An 18,957-nucleotide genomic window follows, 5' to 3' on the forward strand; every position below is an offset into this window, starting at 1 on the left:
CACCGGATGGAGAAACCGGAAGCTCTTTCGCCCTCTGCCGGATGGAAGAGCCGGACCTTCGAAGTGCCCAACCAACGCGCCGTGGAAACTTGCGCAGTATGCACAAAGTTGCGCAGGAAAAGAAAATGCGCCGTACCAAGAAAATGTGCAGCAGGAAAAAAGAGGGCCCTGGGAGAAAGACTTTTTAGTTTTTATGTCACTGCCTTTTGTCGTCCGTCCGCACTTACGCTTTCTGCGACCCTTTTCCTTCGGAATTGGCTTCCCTTTTTCCGGCGTCGCTTTTATTTTCCTGCACGGGATCTTGCCCGTGGTTGCCTGGAGGAAAGGAAAAGTTTTCTGGTTAAGGTTGGCCACACTTGGTCGTCAATCGGACTTACGCTCACTTCTTCCGGAGCAATCTGTTCCTCCGGCGAATTTCCTCCGTAAGGGGTTTTTGGCCGAGAACACGTGTTCACGGTAAGGTGTTCTTTGTTTTTCCGTCCTGTGGCAAAATAAAGTGGTCAGATAGTTTTACTTCTGGACCGCAGATGCACCACCTACCTTGAGCAATGTGAAGTGACTTTCCTTTTTGTCCAGCACTCTCATTTTAGGGATTTTTTTGCACGCTAAATTTGTGCGGCCCTCTTCGCGTCCGACACTTTTATTTTCTTTCCGGAAACTGCAGTGACGTTTGCGGCTGATTGCACGCTTAGAGTCTTTCTCGCCACAAAAGGGTTCTTGGTTACTATACGATTATCCACTGACTTCAATTTTGGATAAATTCTTGCACGCTTATGTTGTTTTACGCATGGGATGGGTATTTTGATAAATAAGTTGCCTGAATTGCTCAAATCATATCATCGTTTTAATGCAAAATAACTAAATGTAACAATGATCGGTCCCAAATAGCTTCCTTGGGGCACTCCTGAAGAGGCAACGAGCTGCGAACTGATTCATCAGTACGAACGGATAACTTTCGTCCCATTAAGTAGCTCCGGAAGCAATCCAATTGGAAACAATAGAAGCCTAAATGTTCGAGAGCCTAAACGCAGCGAGGTATGTGTAAATGGCGTCAGTTTAAGTTTTCTTGGCAAAGCTGTCCTGCACGAACGATGTAAAATTCTGTAGGTTTGTAGTCGTGGATCTTTTAGGCATGAACCTGTGCTGATCGTTGCAGTGATGCAGAAGTGATGTTTGCAAAATGAAAAATGGATTTAAAACAAACAGTTCAAACAATTTGGCGATTGCGCATAGAGCGGAGATTTTGCGGTAGTTGCTCACATCTCTTTTTTTCCCTTTTTGTGGACAGGAAACATGTGAACTTCTTTCCACAATGAGGGAAAGATTGCGCAGTCCAGCAATCCTAGTGTCGAAACTTGAGAAGCAATTGAGGCACTCGTAGACGAGATGTGTTGGTTAGCTTCGTAGGATCTGCGGTTAGGTGAAAATCCATCACACAACAAAAATGTTCTGGAGAAAAATGAATACTTGCCTGGATGAGTAGACTCGTCGTCGTTGTCAATTGGAATGAGAACCATGTGATTCCCATGAACCTTCAAACCTCAAGGACACCGTACGGTTGTGGATCGATCCGTGCCAAAAACGGTGTGATAGCTTCGACAGTTGACTGGAAGAGTTGAACCGATGGGCCAGGAGTCTGAAGCCGCCGGTTGAAGTTTTTTGGCTGATCCACAAATTCACGGAACTGCATTCCCGTGGCCATGTCGTTGTGTTCAGCGCAGCATCTTTGAGCGAAGGATCCAATTCGATTTTAAAAGAAACAATTCTTCTAGTGGAACCATCTACACCTTTCGGGAGCAATCGATTCACTTCCACTGGTGAAGTTAAATCCAAGCAACGAGAAAATTTGGTTGACATCTTCATCAGTAATTTGCGGTTGAAGTCCGGCTATATACAGCCGGAACTGAGGTGCCGGAGGTGGAGGAATAACAAACGGGACTGAAAGATCATTAAGATCGATAGACTTACTCCCAGTCATTATCGAAGAGACTAGCGATAGTCCGTCATTACAACGGCGACGCTTGATATTTAGTGGCGGATATGCTTGTGGAGTCCCTTTCAGTGGTGGGAACAAAGAAGCTAGTGGTTCTCAACTATTTCACTGGCCTTATTTTGATCCATCCAACGCTGATAAATTTTCATTCCAGTAAGTAAACAAATCTACGTTTAAATCTTTCAATAATAATCTTCAAAAATAAACAAAAATTAATGTAACTCATGAAATAAGTTACTTTTCGAAAAAAGACAATTTGGAAACCTAGGAGACAAGTTTCTAGGTTATGATTGAGAGAGTCTATGAGAGCTTCTAGGAAATTTAAGTTAAAATGTATTCCTGCAGTTCGGACACGATTCCTATTTTAGCACTGCGTTTATCAAGCTATACTAGTTAGACAACGTAAGATCGCAATAGAATTAAAATGGATTTTATGTTAGTGGTAAACTGAAATTTATATCATTTGATTATTGGAAAACTATTTAATTTCTATCTGTTCATTCTTCCAAATAAAAATATTCTTACATTTTAAGAATGTACTCAAAAATTTTTAAAATTGTTTCTTAAGAGAACGAAATATAAAATTTAAAAAAAAAATCCATATCGTCTATTGGAATTAAGAAACTTGAACTTGTTGAAAGTAATGCTTTTATATTGCATATTTTAGACTAAGAAGGAAATAAAATTAACGCGATTACTTAGCTTTAGTACTAATACTGCTGATCAACAAACGGATTTGGTTTCAAGCTCCAATAGTCTTCTTGCATAAATATATTAAATCTTGCCTTTGATCTCAGAAATTCGATCGTGTCCCCATATTTTTTAAGTTGATTTATTTTTAATTTAAAAAATTTGGGGACACGATCGAATTTCTGAGATCAAAGGCTCTAACTTTTTGTTCGTTGGTAAAACTTATTTCGATTTGTTGGAGTGTAGTTTAATCAAACCTATTGAAAAGCTGCTACTTTTCAAATCAAATGATGAAATATATTATTTGAGGGTTGCTTTAAATCACTTGCTCCGAATTGTTAATCAATTACTTATTCCTCACAATTACAGTCATTTCAGTAATTTGATTTATTTGATAATTTTCGGTCTCATTTTTATCTATATACGTTCCCCCACAATCATTAGTCACTTAACGTATCCTTTCAACACAAAATGCTTGTTTATTCGAGTGTTAGTTGACCAAAAATAAAGCTTTGCATGAATTTCAGTCATTAAGTGCTTCCTCTTTGAGTTCAAATGTGTTTTTATTTTCAGTTTTGTTACAAAATAACATAATTTACCGAAACAATCAGCGTTTTCCAAAACCACAATTAGGGGTCAAAATTGTAGACCGTAACAATTATTAGTCAAATTGCTCACAATTATTAGCCACATTGAAGTCCATGGCAACACCCGAATATCAACATGGAAATCATCGCGTTTCAGGAAAACATTCAGGGGCATTCTTTGATAGCATAAATTCAAGGGGCATTTGGGTTGAGCTATAGCAACCAAGAAATGTTTTGCTTTGCTAGCAAAACAGTGACCCATGATTGTGGGAAATTTGGTAGATGTTGTAACAATTATGGGTCAATTCTATTTTGCCAATAATTTTGAAATTTCGCGTTTTATTCGCTCAGTTTCATTTGGAAAACGTAAACTCGTCCTTTTTGCTTGTATGAGACCTATTTTTTTTGTTGGAATTTTTCAAATACGCGCATAAGGGGCTTAACGGTTTAAGATGTCAACCTTATAACATTGGAAATTTTTGCGATAGTTTAACAGATAGTTATTAATATATGACAAAAACTATTCAAACAGCAATTTTACTGTTATCAAGCGCACACATAATATTTTCAATGCATTTTGATGGTATTATCGATGAACTAAAAATAGTAGTATGATAATAATTCTTTTAGTTTAGTAGATATCAGCAGTTCAAATGACCGGTGACTAATAATTGTGTGTGACCCATGATTGTGGGGGGACTGTAAATTTTATATGAATTTCCATAATGATGATTCATTATTGAATCTGTTGTTACCATTATTATAAATTATGATCTTTCAAAGCATACATATATCCAGTATAAAAACAAACACTCGAATCCAAACAAGTGTTCGATGTTGGTTGTAAGTGCTATCCTTTTAATTTGCAGCATACAAGAAACAAATGTGATCTAGTAAGAAGCTGTTACTTTGAACTTCGCATTTCATTTATCTTATCCTTTGATAAACATTGAATCTGACAGCTCCCTGGAGCTCCATCTTCCTCTCGAGGCGCCTGTATAAGTACAGATGAATAATGTTTCCCACCCATCAAGAAATCCGAAAACACTTACCCATAAGTACGAAATTGGTTGGCGATGCCATGCTGCGTTTGCTGAGAACAATCACGATTAACGAGTTGGCAGTCAGAGTAATTAGGATGAAGATCGGCGTACAGTAGCCGTAAAGCGGGATGCTGTAGTTGAGAATCGTTTCGCAGGAAACATTCAGATACGAAACGTTCCCCTCCATTGTCATACAGTTCTGATAGTAGTCGTCCCCGAAAAGAAGTGGAAGTGTGCCATTGTGGCTTCCCTCGAAATCGCCATTACCCAAGGCCGGTCCTCCTACTCCTAGTCCTCCTCCTGCTCCCATTCCATTCGTATAGTAGAAGTCAGTCTCGTTCGTTATGGTTCCTACCGGATTATAGAGGCTGTGGTCCAGCAGGGAGTACATCGGCGAAGAAGAGGACGACGCCGAGGAAACGTTTTCGCCGCCCAACAGTTGCGCTTTTTGCTGCTGATGCTGGTGACTGTGAAGGCTGTAAAATTGCTGTTTAGATGCCGCGCTGTCATCATTTTCACTACTACTGTCCTTCTCCAAGTAGTACAACTTGCGCTCTCCTGCGCCTTCGCCCCCACCTGCTGCTCCACTTCCGCCGACCAGATTGACGGTCGCCATAGCAAGGGACGACGATAATCGACTGAAGACATTAGAGCCATCATCCGCACTGGCAGCGACAACAGCATCAATTGACATATTGATTATTTCAGTCGTGCAACATGGCTCTACCATAAATTTCCGTTACTGTAAATGTGTGCCTTCTTCGGGATGTCTGTCTGAAAAGAACCAAAAGAAAAAAAAAAAACAGGAGACGTGAGCCACTCTGGAGGGAAGGAAAAAAAGCTTCGTGAGTAATAGGAAAAAATATCGGTTAGGAAATGTTTCGCTAAAAGAAGATATATGTAGGTCTATGCCCCGTATTCCAGAGGGCACTTTTCAATGGCAGGCACCAGGGCAGAAGAAATGAATGTTTTTCTTTTTGCTAAGCAAACTGATAGAGCGCGAACAACAAACATGGTTTAAGTAATTGTGCGATCGGCTGTCAACGCTTGGGGGCTTTTTTTGTCGAAAGTAAGCAGTTTTATTACTATTGTTTTCCTGTCAAGCGCCCAGTTAATCGTTGCCAAAAGATTCTGATGAGAGTTGCAGATTTAAATCAGATCGGTGAATCTCGACAGAGAAAACCGTGAGTTTTTTCTTTGTAGATTTTCTTATATTTTTCGTAACATTAATGGAGCAAAACATTGATTACGACTATTTATTTTAATGAAGTATGGGATATTTGATGATATGTAGCTTCAAATATTTTTCAATATTCATTTCATGTATTTGGAAAATTAATCGATAGTTTGATTGCGTTCGTGAGTCAGAAGTGTAATCGTTTCGATTGTAGGAAGTGATAATTGGGTTGATGAGGAAGAGTTCCTCATAAATTTAAGTACTGTACATAATTTACCCCAAAAAGCGTCAATTCTGTAGGAGCTTGTTTTTTCATACGCAAAAACGTTGACCAGAGAAGTTATCGCATGTCAAACGAATATTTGGTAATCAATTCAACTACATCAATATCAACAAATCTATCGTATTGCTTGGCTACTTCAAGTTTTATGAGCTATTAAAAACAACCACTTCTTGAGGTTATCATATAACCTTCCAGGTATCGAATTATATCTAAGTTTCTTAAACGACAATACCTGTATGTAAACCAGGCAGGTCAAACTCGTCAAAGGAGTGTGAGCCTCTTAAAAATTTCATGTGGCCTGACGGGCCGCAGCCAAAATCAGTTGAAAAATGTAACACACCATGTTATGTTATTTTTGGTGCTTGTCTATGCTGTTTTGGCTGGAATTGACATCCTGGCATCATGGAAAAAAGGCCATCGAGTGATATGCCGCTAACAACATTCAGGTTGTGCTTAAGGTTAAGAACCCTTCCAACACAACAACAAACTAAAATTCGTTTTGCTTAAGTTTTATGCTGTAATGAGCACCTGTATTCAATCCAGGCTTTGTTGGTTGGGCAAAATGCATCTCCAGCATACCACCACCAATCACCTTTTTGAAGAATATTTCATCTTTTTGTGAGAGATTTCTTTGGATGATTCCAGAATACTTCCAAAATGATAAAGCACAGCAACAAAAAATGTATGCGAAAGTCTTCTACTTGAAGACTAGCTTTAAGACTATTGGAATATTTTTGATATTAAAATACGTGTATTTATGAATATGTCATTCGTCTTAAAAGTCTATGCTAAAAAAGAGTGTATGACATGGAAGACCCATGAGGGTCCAGAAAAGCAAGTGAAGTATTCTACTCTACTCCTTAAATTTCAAATTGTTCATAAAATTTCGATGGTTGATTAAGGTTATCAAGAGTAACAATTAGACTCAGAACTGATGCCAAAACCTCAAAAATGAATCCCAGGTACCGAATTTTACTACAGTTTTTAAACAATTTCTCACATGTTATTAGAAATTAATTTCTGAATATTGAATTTAAAATGAGATTTTACTCATTTCCGAGATTCTGGTTCCGTATTATAAAAATCAAAATTCTATTTCTGTTTTCATTTTCGGATTCTGTATCCAGTTCAGGATTCTCACTTTTCGGTTCGAATCATCATGAGAAAATAGATTTGGAAAACTGTTTTGAAATCGTCATTCAAATTTAATTTTCATTTCATATCAAATTCGGTTCATCTGATTGGCTTTTGAAACTCATATGCATTTCCAGTATTTTGATAATAATTTTCTGGATGTGAGAAAAAATAAGAAACGAAGTTCTTAAGAATTCAAACATACCAAAGCTTAAACCATTGAACACTCAGAATCAGATCTAGATTTCCAAATTCATATTTTAATTAAGATTCGCAAATCGGATTAAATATTAATTATTGAAATAATAAATTTAGATTTATTTCAAAGATTAATGACTAAGGGCTCTGAAACAATTTCAATTTTTGGCTTATGTTCTAAATTCTGACCTGGAATCTGAATTAAAACATCGTTTTTGTACATTTCAGAAATCGTATTGAAATTTGAAAACATATCATAATTTCGAACTCAGGATCAGAATCAGAGTTCGTATTAACATACAAAACTCGGATTCAGATTCAGCTCGTGAATAAATTCCACAATCAAATTAACATATTAAGGACCGCGAAAAAAAAAGTAAATAAACACCGATATTCGAAAATTTTTATCTCAGAAACCACTAGACCAAATTATACAAATTGAATATCTCTGAATTGCCGAAAAAATTGTGTTTAATTTTGTAAAATTTAGATTAACGATTCAATTTAAAACATTTGAGTAATGCTTTAACATGAGAGATTCAGCTTTTATTATTTAAGCGTGAATAGATAGTTTAAGTAATGTAAGGCTGTCTTGTTCAATTCCAATTAGCTAAATTCGCCAGATTTTGTTTAGTAAATTCAAAGATTTCAATCATCGATAAAAGTAAGTTTGCTATTTTAAAACTTAAAGATTCCATAAACAAATCTAGCTTGAAATTTTAAAGATTTTAGGAAATATCTTCAAAAGTTCTATAAATTGAAATACGAAAAACTATCAGAACTCAATTACGATTAATCAAATAGTATTAATAAAATCTGTTATATTTTTTCATTGATACATTGATTGAGCAAAATATCCTATAAAAAAAGATCATCAAACCCCCCCCCCCCCCCCCATGATGCGGTTTTTCCTACGGCCCTGGTGTATGAAACAAATTTTTATTTTCCATTTTCGTTAATAGATAAAAGTTGTAAATTCCAAAACAAAGGGGAGAATTCGTTTTCAGGAAATAATTATTTCTAAATTGCTCCAAAAATGTATTCACTTGAAATGGAAAATGAAACTTTGACATTTTATAATAAAAAACCGATCTTCTTTGAAAATGAAGAGACGATTCTGAAACCCTAAATTTTAAAGAAATCGATAGAAATCAAGCTGAATTACAACAGAGCGAATGAGTGAATTCACGTCACAAAATTTGATTTTTTGTAAAATTTCATATGGGAAATGTTAAGATTTGTCCAATCGAAGCAATCGATGACAAATAACAACATACGCATAAAAAATAATCAATTAGTAAAGTAACCATGGAGATAGCTTTTGTTTAAAAGACAGTTAAGTGAAGTGAAATAAAGTATTCTATGTTCTACCACCAACCAAAACAAGTCTCTCCTTTCCACTGCCCAAAGTGCTTCAACAAGTTATGGGCCCAGCGATCGTGGAAAGGAGGAGAAGCGGAATCAACAGTGGCAAGAAGTGCCAGCGCCGATGGAAGGACAACGAGCCGAAGCCCGGAAGGACAACGAACCAGGAAACATTGCGAGGTCATTGAGGTAGTGGAAGGAAACCTTCGAGCCACAGGAAGAGCGCCGAGACCAGAGCCATGGAAGGTCGTCGGGCCAGAGCCATTGGGAGGTCGTCGGACCGGAAGCCACTGGAGATCATCGTGGTAGGTCCTGGTGGAAGTCGTCGATCTGGTGCCATGGAAGGTCATTGAGTTGCAACAGGGGCGAGAGCGTGCTCCGGTGCATGCGTTGAAGAGAAGTAGCCCCAACTTCAGGAGGAGCCTCCGTAGGCAGTTAAAAGACTGCGAATGTGTATGGTGAGGAGAAGTGTTGAGATTCGTCCAATCGAAGCAATCGGTGGGACAGAAAACAACATACACATAAATAAAAAACAGTGAGACATGTAACCATAGGGATGATTTTACTATAAATAGGATGTTAAGATAGAAAATAAAGTATTCCAAGTTCTACCACCAAACAGAACAAATATCTCCTTTTCACTGCCCAAAGTGCTTCCAACAACAGGAAATATGCTTTGAAAGCTGTTTTGACCCTCCAGATGGTCGGATTTTTATAAATCGAGCATATCATATGCAGCATCATTGTCCATCTTTCGATTTTAATTGCACGAACTGCCTTAGTTTATCAATTACTAGAATTTGTAAATATTTTGGGAAAGCGAAAAAATTTTCCTCCTGCCAAAATTTGTGTTTCTATTTAATTTAATGTTTTGTTATACAATTTGAAAAATACAATGATTCTGTTAAGTTCAGTGCACATAAGGAGCAGCCTTCCATCCATCAGTTTTGAATCCGGATGTGTTAAAATCTTAAGAGGAAGCCGAAGAGAAAGCTCTTCCGATGGATACCACCAGGGCTTCCGATATTTAGCAGACGCACGAGGATTTGCGGAAAAACTATTCCATCTGGAGCTAAGTATTTTTTTATCTTAAAACTTTGATATTTATCGGTTGGTGGGATAGTCCATACGTTTCCGCGTTACGTTTCGGGCACATGACTTTCTTTCTAAGATGCTGCGCGAAAAATATGCTACCTAAATATTTTTCGTAAGAAGATTAGTGAAGAGAGGTTATCATGAACATTACCAGAGAATGGACTTTTTATTTCACTAGGCGGTTGGTAGAAATTATTAAGAATTTTTTTTTTTATTTCAACACTGGAAAAATATATTCTAACCATTTCCTATCCTAAAATAGCATCAGTTTTAATGCTTTTTCCTAGTCAATATTTACATTCAGGTATAAATTTACCATTGAAAAGAGTAATCGAGGAAAGTTATCTTTGAAAATAATATAAGAATTGTGTGTTTTTTTTTTAAATTATCAAAAAATAAAACTGAAGGAATGGGGATAGTCGCTCAGTATGGATGGTGAATTGTAACAATTTTGTTTTATGTTTTTTTTGTTGGATCCTTGTATTGTTTTGTTGCACTACGAAATTGTTTTGTTGCATGCTACACAATATGGTTGAAAATCCTTGAAATATTTGAAATCAGTTTATCAACTCTTTATGGATTTGAAAAAAAAATTAGACTCAAATGTGAGGCAAAGGAAAAAGAAAAGAATCCAAGAGTTTTCAAAAAGGCAATAATCATGGAAAACCAATTTGGAAAAATTTGTGTCTAATTAATACAATATAATTCGTTTTCATTATAAGTTGTTTTCCGTCTTCAACAATTTAAGTCTTTTTAAAAACTCTTTGCTTCAACAGGGATCAGTGTTAGGGAAAAGAGCTAGTTTATCAAAAAAGAAATTTGGATGGTTATGATTTGCCTTCAATATTCTACTCGATCCATTTTCATTGGATTTTTATCAAAAGCCTCATAGAAATAGGAGTTTCCTTAGGAAATGTCTAGGAGCATAGAAGGTGTAGGAAAATCATGATCGCACCATTTACCAAAATGGATCCTGATCTCTGACTCTCTGACTATTTCAAAAAAAAATTTTTTTGTGTATGCAGGAGCGAGAAGTTGCTAGTTGAACTTAAAGAGTATCTTACTAACAATCCTTCCATTTTCCTCATTGACTACTAGGACTAACGGCGCCGGCCACATTAATCATTTAAATCATATAAAAAAGGGAGAGCATCAGTTTTGTACAATGAGAACAGCTGCTAATCCCAAGCACAATTCTTTTGGACTTTGTGCGAAATTGATTAATCAGGGTTTAGCAACCATTGGCGATGTGGAACCTGTTCTGCTTAGCCACGCCAGCGATCATGTAATTCGAAATGTATAGTTTGATAACAAATGTAAAAAACTCGAAGTTCCTTTAGAATCAATTTAAAAAAAATTGTAAATAAAGCATTTCGAGTTCAATGATTTAAGGTGGATATGAGTAGTCAACCAAGCTAAGCTAAGCTAAGCTACTAGAATTTGTAAATATTTTGAAGGTGTTTTGTATCCTTTATGATAAAAAAAACTCGTTAAAACCGTTAAAATAGAGAATGATCAAATTACCCCAAAGCATCAAATTCTGAACAAAGACAGAATCGATTTTCAAATCAAATTTAAAGTAGTCTAATAAATTTCTGCAACCATGTTTTACGTTCATAGGAGTCCAGTATTAATTCCCCTTAACAGAAAAAAATAATCGAGAAATATTGAAAAAAAGTGATCAATCTTACTCCGTTTTACGGTACCTAAAGCTTACTTAAAATATCTGCAAAAATTCTGTTGTTCGTTTTGATCGGAAAGTAAACTATTTAGACTACAGGGTTTTAGAAACTCGAAAAAAAAATTCAAATCGACACACCTTAGTATGTATAACATAAAAAACCGGGCAAAATTCGGACTTCTTGTAACAAAATCAGGGCAACCGGGCCGGACTGAAATTTCCCAAAATTGTATATCAAATACCCGGACATTTCGGGTAAAACTGGGCAATCTGGTAAGCTCAATTTACAAGCCTCCTATAATTCCCAAAAAAAAAAAAATGGACAAAATACATTTTTGCCCAAAAGGGCGAAACTGCCATCCACAACAATTTACCGGTAAATGCTATAAATATTTACTAGGTTTTGCTTTTGTCTCACTTTTCTTCTTTTAGAACCTGTATTGCCACAAAAACTAAACGGATTCTCCCAAACGCATCCTAAAGTTTATTTGATGGTGTTTTGAAGGCAAAAAAAAAAATTGAACGATAAATAGTACTGTTTAAATAAAAGTAAACTGTACTACGTCCTTTTAACTACTTGTTCAAACATGTCTGTTTTTCAAATTAAAATTTCATTTAAATATTAAACCTCTATCAATCTCCCGAGCAGACGGCAAGTTCTCCGTCGAAGTCGTTTGAAGTCTTACACACAATAGCATACTTAATACTTCAAAGCAATCTTAATAACTTTAATTTTCAGTCATTTAGTACCATAAGCACTTCATTCGGCTGTTTTACATACTAATCTACAAAACTCATATTTGCTCAGCATGAACCCAGACCCAAGCTCAGGTTTTTAGTTGGCTCAACAAATAAATACACAATGCCATTCATCGTGCAATTTGCGGTTACGGCACAACGTCTCTTTTTAATCCAGCGCGCCGCAACGGAACAAACATTTGCCGTCATCCTCCCGTGCGATTTCATCGTGACGGAGTGCTGCTGCTGCACCCGAAACAAGTCATCAGAAGTAACCATACATCATATTTCTCATGCATACAGATTCATTCGAATATGGGGCAGCACACTGACAGAAATAATCCATAAAACTCATACCCAAACACACACAAGCACAAACACAAATAATCCCGTTGGGAAATCCGAATATAAAATTTGCTGGAAAAACTTCCAATTCCTGGTAGGGCGAATGCGATGTAAACACCCACAATACCAAAAAAAATATCCATAACTGCAGATTGAAAATCAAAATCGCGGTAATGTTGAGCAGACAGAGAGAGTGCGAATGAAATTTCTAACATTCACTATCAGTAAAGTGGAAGGAAAAGTTTTCGGAGCAGTATTAATATTTGATTAAAAACTTCTGAACTACACTGTATTAGGTACAGGAACCTTCTCTGAATTGCATTGCTAACAACCGCCGCCGCTCCGCCGAGCGCTAGTGACATTCAGCAGGACAACTGTTCCTGTTATGTAGGATCGGATTGAACAATATTTCCAGCAGAGCCCTGACAGCGAACGGGCGGCGGATTCACTCGTGAGTTGACATTAGGAAACTCAATCTTTCCATCCGAGGTGCGAAGCAAATTCCGTACATATCGTTTCCAAGACGAGGACGATGTTTTCTAGTACGCGAAATTTGTTTTACAATTGCAATTTGAGTTGTGGTAAATGATAATGATTGTTCTGTGTTTAAGTGAGAATTAATTATGAAAATTATAGTTAATTTTTTTGATTTCCAGTTGAAAAAGTTGTTCTCTTAAGTTGACTTGCATCTTAAATTTTGTTTTTCAATTAATTTTCCATGAGAATTAATCAATAGGTTCTTACTTTTTCATCATTAGAAGGCATTTTTTAGAAAAAAAAATCGGACCAAAAAACAGTCTTGCATTTTTTAAGTTTGTGATTTTATGTCATTTTTTTGCCTTTTTTTAAATTGAAAGAAGAAGATAGAAAAATTTTGAACGACATTGATTAACCATCACAACAATAATTTAATATTCATAAATCAAAACTCTGGATTCCAGATGTAGAAATAGCATAGAGAAAAAAAGAGTTCAGACTCAATCAGCCGTGAATTAAGCTTTAAACTGAGGCACTCAGGATTAGAGAGTTTTTCAACAAAATCTTTTTACAAGAGCTAGTTACGTCAAACTGTTTTTAGTTTTTTTTTATCTTACAGAGATGTTTGAATAATTATTTTCATTTTTATGAGGCAGTAGGGGAGGAGCAGGCTATATGCGCCTTTTAAGCAGAATACTGTTTTAATGAAATATTACATCGAATATGTGTACAAAAACTATATACACATGAGCAGACATCTCTTTTCTATACATTGGAGTAATTTTTATGTTGAAATCTTCTTCAGTTTTTGAGAAATCGAATTTATTATAACTGTTGTCAAAATTGTCGAACCTCAAACCGTGCGGGCTAAATGCGCCTATTTATGCATTAGGCATAATTTCTGTTTTTTTGGCAATATTTCCGTATAATTTCATTGGAAATGCTGGAAACTGATTACTTCCATACGACAAAGCTGAAGTTTTATAAAAATGTTTTTCTTTTATTATTTTATAGGCTAAAACAAAAGTTAGGGTTGCCATAGTATGGAGGCGGTTCATCCATAAGAAAAACTTCATCAAATCTGTTTTGAGATCTTCAATTCTCTCTAAGGTGTTAATAAAAGCTTAAATTTGAAGTTTTTATGATAAAGATCATATATTTATTCAATTTAACCTGTTATTTGAGGATAGCGGCATTTGACAAACATGATAGGGGCATACAAAAACACTCTCTTATTCCACTTTCCAATCATTTTGAAATCATCAAAAAAGCTTAAATTTGTTTTTCTTCTAAGGCTGATTTGAATAAGAAATAAAAACCACTCAACTTTTTGTTTTGAGCTTCTTTACGTATAATTTTTAAAAGTCAAAATATTACATCAAAAGGTATCAACACTTTGTATGAATTTTTAAATTTTTTTGAGTTGGTTTATTCATCATATTCTTTCTTGCCTTATGTTCAAAGCGTATCACCCTCAAAATGCATTGATTAGATATGTTGTCTTGTCAGCCATTTCGTCATACAGCCGTAGGGTCATTTAGGAAACCTTTCCCCTATGTTGCGTGTTAACTTGAATAAAGATTTGGAGCACTTGAGCACTGCTTTTTATCCTAAGCATCTCAATTATGATTTATGAATTTTGGTTCTACCAGTTTCAAATTAAAAAAAACTGAAGAATTAAAATGAATCTTGTGAACAAAATCTAGAGTAAAATATGGGTTAAAATTTCATATTCATTACCTACTGATTTTCGATATGTATGATCATGGCCGTAGGAACGGGGGCGGTGGGTTTAACCCCCAAACCCCCCCTCCCCCACATGAGAATGCAGGAAAATCAAGCGTTGTGTTCTACTCTACACTCAAATTTTAAAATTCTTATTCAAATTTTGGTGATTGAGTAAGGTTATTCAAGATTAACAATCTTTACTGATGCCAAAACCTCGAAAACTAATTCCAGGTTCAGAACTCTGCTACAGATTTACAAAATTTCCTCACTTGATGATAGAAATTCATTTCTGAATACTGAATTTTAATAGAATAAACTCATTTCAGGGATCTGGTTCCTTATTACCAAAGTCTAAATTCTATTTCAGTTTTCATATTTCGCATTATGTATCTAGTTTAGGATTTTTGATTTTAAGTTCGCATCATTATCATTTGAAAATATTTGAAAAGGTGTTTCGAAATTGTTATATTTCAAAACCAAATTTGCATTTCATTCAATATTTTATCTATATATTTTTTAACTCATATGCATTAAATAGAATATGGTACTAAAACACAATATTAAGGCTATGATCATAACGATACAAACGCGCGTAATTTTAAAACTATTCGTTTGATCGAAAAACGTGAGCATTCTAGTGTATCTCCTTATACTTCTTATCTATTTGAGCCAAATAAATTTCAGAAGAAAATCAACAGTTCATGAGTTTTCTAGTCGACAATAAAAGGTTCCCGAGGTAATTGGGCAAAAATATTTTAACATATCATTTTTCATCGAAAATTTCTAATAAACACGTAGACTTAGACATCTTAAAAAATAGGCAAGGTAGTTTTTTCACCGTAGTTATCCCCGAAATGAAGTGCCCGGACTCAAAATGATCATAGCTTCAGAAATCATTCTAAGTTTTGGTTTCATATTCAGATCCGAAGTACTTAAACTCAATCCTTTTGCACAATTCAATACTCCGATAAGGCGATCCAGAACTGGTGAGCTCTTTTCTTTTTTTTTGTATTTTTGTGTATGTTTTAATCTTTTCTTTTTCATCAATCCTATCTGCCAAAAGGATTTCCAATAAACATGAATAACCCTTCACCTTCATGTCTGAAACTCGAAATTCATATTTTTATTTAGATTAAAAATAAAATAATGAATTCAGATATGAAACCTAAGACATCAAATATAAAATACTAGATTGATGATTGAGGGCTCTGAAACAAATTTCAAATCCTGGCTCATATCGAAATATTGATCTGGAATCTAAATTCAGGAATGTTTTTTTTAGACATCGCAGACTTATTATTTAAATTCTAAAATTTCAAATTATTTACCAAATTGAATCAGTTATTACTTTAGTTAAAAAATACCAACATGATTTTATTTATGGAATTCTTTTTTAATAAAAATATTTGAGGTTAAAGGAACATGTAATATCCCATAAAAATTTATTAATATTATTAGCAAATTTATCAAGAGCAAAATTTCAAACTTAAACTAGAATTTGGATCGAGATTTTAAGTATCAGGTTTGAACCGTAAACTTCAGTCAATTACTATCAAACAATTAAACTTTTGAAAATTTTACTTATTTTTTTAAATTTATGGTTAAAATCTTTAAATTTGTTCCAGAGTTTGGTAGATTTAGCTTATTTTATTTGAACATAGAACGAGTTTTTTTCATTAAATCTAAGGCTTTCTTATAAAAACTTTTCCTTGATTACGAAAACTACCAAATTTGTAATTTTAAGTACAGACTTTCGATTTTTTATAATTTAAATTTACCTTTTTTATTTTTTTCACTCCAGATGTCAAGATTGAGAATGTTTTAATATGAGTTCAGAATAACAAAAGATAATTCTGTTTTTTTAGGGCTTAGATTGAAAAAAAGTTTTGAGATTTTTTCATGGGTGGCAATTTTATTAAGTTTTTTGTTAAATGTTTTGGAATTTACAGTGTAAATTTTCCAATACAACGTTACGTTTTTTTATATTATTATGCCCAGTTGTTGATATTTATTAATTTCCTAAGTCAAAATTTTTTTTTGTTGTCATAAACTGCTTTAAGGATAAGTAGGCGATGATTTTGCCAGCTGCACGTATTTTTTTACCCATACACAAACTTGAAAAAGTTCACAATTTTGATTAAAAAAATAATATAAGGAATTGATGATTTTCGGACACAGTTCAGTGCATTGAAATCTTCAACCATGGAAAAGTGAATAAGTGATGTAATGATAGTTTACTAATTGTGATTTTGTGAATACTTTTGAGATGCTCTGTTGGAAGAGCACAGAATTTAACCGGAAAGTGGTGCTGCAGATTGCAGGTTTATCCTCAAGATAAGTAATTAGACATTGTATTGTGTTGTGGACTTATAGCCCAATTGAGGGTTTATTAGAAAATTGTTCAGTTTACTGGATAAATTAAGAAATTTTGACGACATCCAAATTTTCCTACAGAGGAAAAAAGGATCCGGCACGAAATACTTCAATGTATAGTTCAAAAATTTGAAAACTCGAGCGCAGGCTGCCAGGCAAGAAAAAGTTATTTGAACAATATCAAACGGATTGTACTACAATTTTGCAGCCCTTTAGGCTTTTTGAAGATGTGCTCGAAATTTGCCGACAAGAACTGTGTGAATAACTTTTGAATGGATGGATGAAAATTGATGATACTACCTAGTAATGTAATGTTTACATGTGCAAATTCTTGTGGCGTTCTGTCTTGTGGTTTTTGAGACAGCGTCCTTTGAATAAGTTTATTGATCAAAATGTTTGGGCAACATATGCATCATCTACGTCTTCATTGCACACAATGAACAATAGTTTTTCTAAATCTAGGCTGTTCTAGTTAAAATTCTTAATTTCCTGGATCTTGACTTTCAAAATAACTCAAAATTTTCTATTTTATTGAAGTTATGACAAGTTTAGCAGATTATTGACTACATTATTGACTTTTTCTCAATCACAACAGTTTTCGCATAATAACACGATTCCAGATCCAACAAAAATTGGGTATCAACTTTGAGGAACCTTTGAAAGTGCTATGGAAGGAAATCGGTTGCATTTGATGGCATTTTTTGTATATTCGGCTGTTAATTGTGCCAATCGTTATGAACCACTTACTGATTATAATCTGCCATAGATCGTCAGCTATATTTAGTATAAGATATAATTTTTTGTTATCTTTTCTTGTCATTCTTCCCCGAAATATTCAGGCGAAGCTTGAAAACGAAAAGTTTCTGACAGGAGTTCCGTAAGGTGCCCACTAGAAAATTTGTTTCTTTTTTTTTTTCTCTGGAATGTTTCTAAAATGATCTGTTTTTTTTTTGTCTGCTGGTCGAATTGGGCAGAAAATCGACCTGATTCACCTGCTTTAGATCGAATTGCGATAATCTAATCCCCTGAATTTCCGTACCGTCATGGAGTTCATCATTCTTACTTTTACTAAAATTTAGGCTTAATGTAAGATCCTCTAGAACTTTTTAAACGATTTGTTATATGCATTTTAGTCACATAGTTGATTTTCAGCTGTTGTGGGGTCTCTCATTGGAACTTTACTAGATTTTTCACAAACATTTCAAACATTTTGATCAATGAATTTATTCATAAGACACTTTCTCAAAAAGCACATGACAGATGGCCACAAAATTTGCACTTGTAAACATTACGTTACTAGGTAGTATCTTTAAAAATTTAATTTATTTTTATGCATCTATTCAAAAGTTATTCAGAAATGCAAGTGTTGGCTTTTTTTCGAATACAGTTGTTTGACGATAATAATTGATGATAATAATGAGCAATAGTGAACAATGGACAGATTGGTTTGAGCCGTTTCAAATAAACGAATTGTTAAAAATTGAACAGATTTTTTTTTAAAGTGAGTCAAAATTCTATTTTTAATTGATTCTGAATCATGATCATGCGAAAGTTGTTCTCTCATTTTTAGAAGCATTCTACACCCAAAATTCAGCCTCTGTGCCAATGGCGTGTAGTCAATTTCATAGCATCATTGGTACAAGAAGATAACGCGACCGGCACTGATTCGATTTGCGCCCACCGGCATTAACCTCCAAGCGGAACAGAATTGCGTATGTCTGAATGAAACAAAATAAAAACGTTTTCGCGTCCCTCCCCATCGCATCACAAGACGAAGAAGGATGGAAATAAATACCGGCCAACACCAGGCAGCCAGCGAACCGAGCACTGTGCGTGTGAATGTAGCAAAAGCAACAACAAAAACATTCCTTCAATTTACCGGCAAACAATCATCGGCCAAGCTGCCCGGCTTTAGCAGCTGTGTATATGTAGCGTGTGTATGTAATAGCAGGCAGTAAGCAAAGCACAGTTCTCATTCAATGGGTTTCCCGTTCCTTCACTCCCGTTCCCTTTCCCGTTTCCATCTTAAGACAATGGAATGCATTGAAAG

General features: G+C 35.0%; 1 protein-coding gene across 2 annotated transcripts in view; it reads right to left on the bottom strand.

Annotated features, from left to right (window-relative positions):
• Nucleotides 1–18,957, bottom strand: part of LOC129745994 (sex peptide receptor) — a 143,896-nt gene that overhangs the window by 79,208 nt on the left and 45,731 nt on the right. Inside the window, exon 2 of one of the 2 annotated variants that reach the window (XM_055739409.1) lies at nt 4,323–5,083. In XM_055739409.1, coding sequence (XP_055595384.1) covers nt 4,323–5,043 — 721 coding nt within the window. In that variant the 5' untranslated portion in view covers nt 5,044–5,083. Of the gene's footprint in view, nt 1–4,322; nt 5,088–18,957 lie in introns of both variants that reach the window. The other variant, XM_055739408.1, reaches the window with a different exon arrangement.

Source organism: Uranotaenia lowii, chromosome 2, assembly GCF_029784155.1.
Source record: "Uranotaenia lowii strain MFRU-FL chromosome 2, ASM2978415v1, whole genome shotgun sequence".
NCBI lineage: Eukaryota > Metazoa > Arthropoda > Insecta > Diptera > Culicidae > Uranotaenia > Uranotaenia lowii.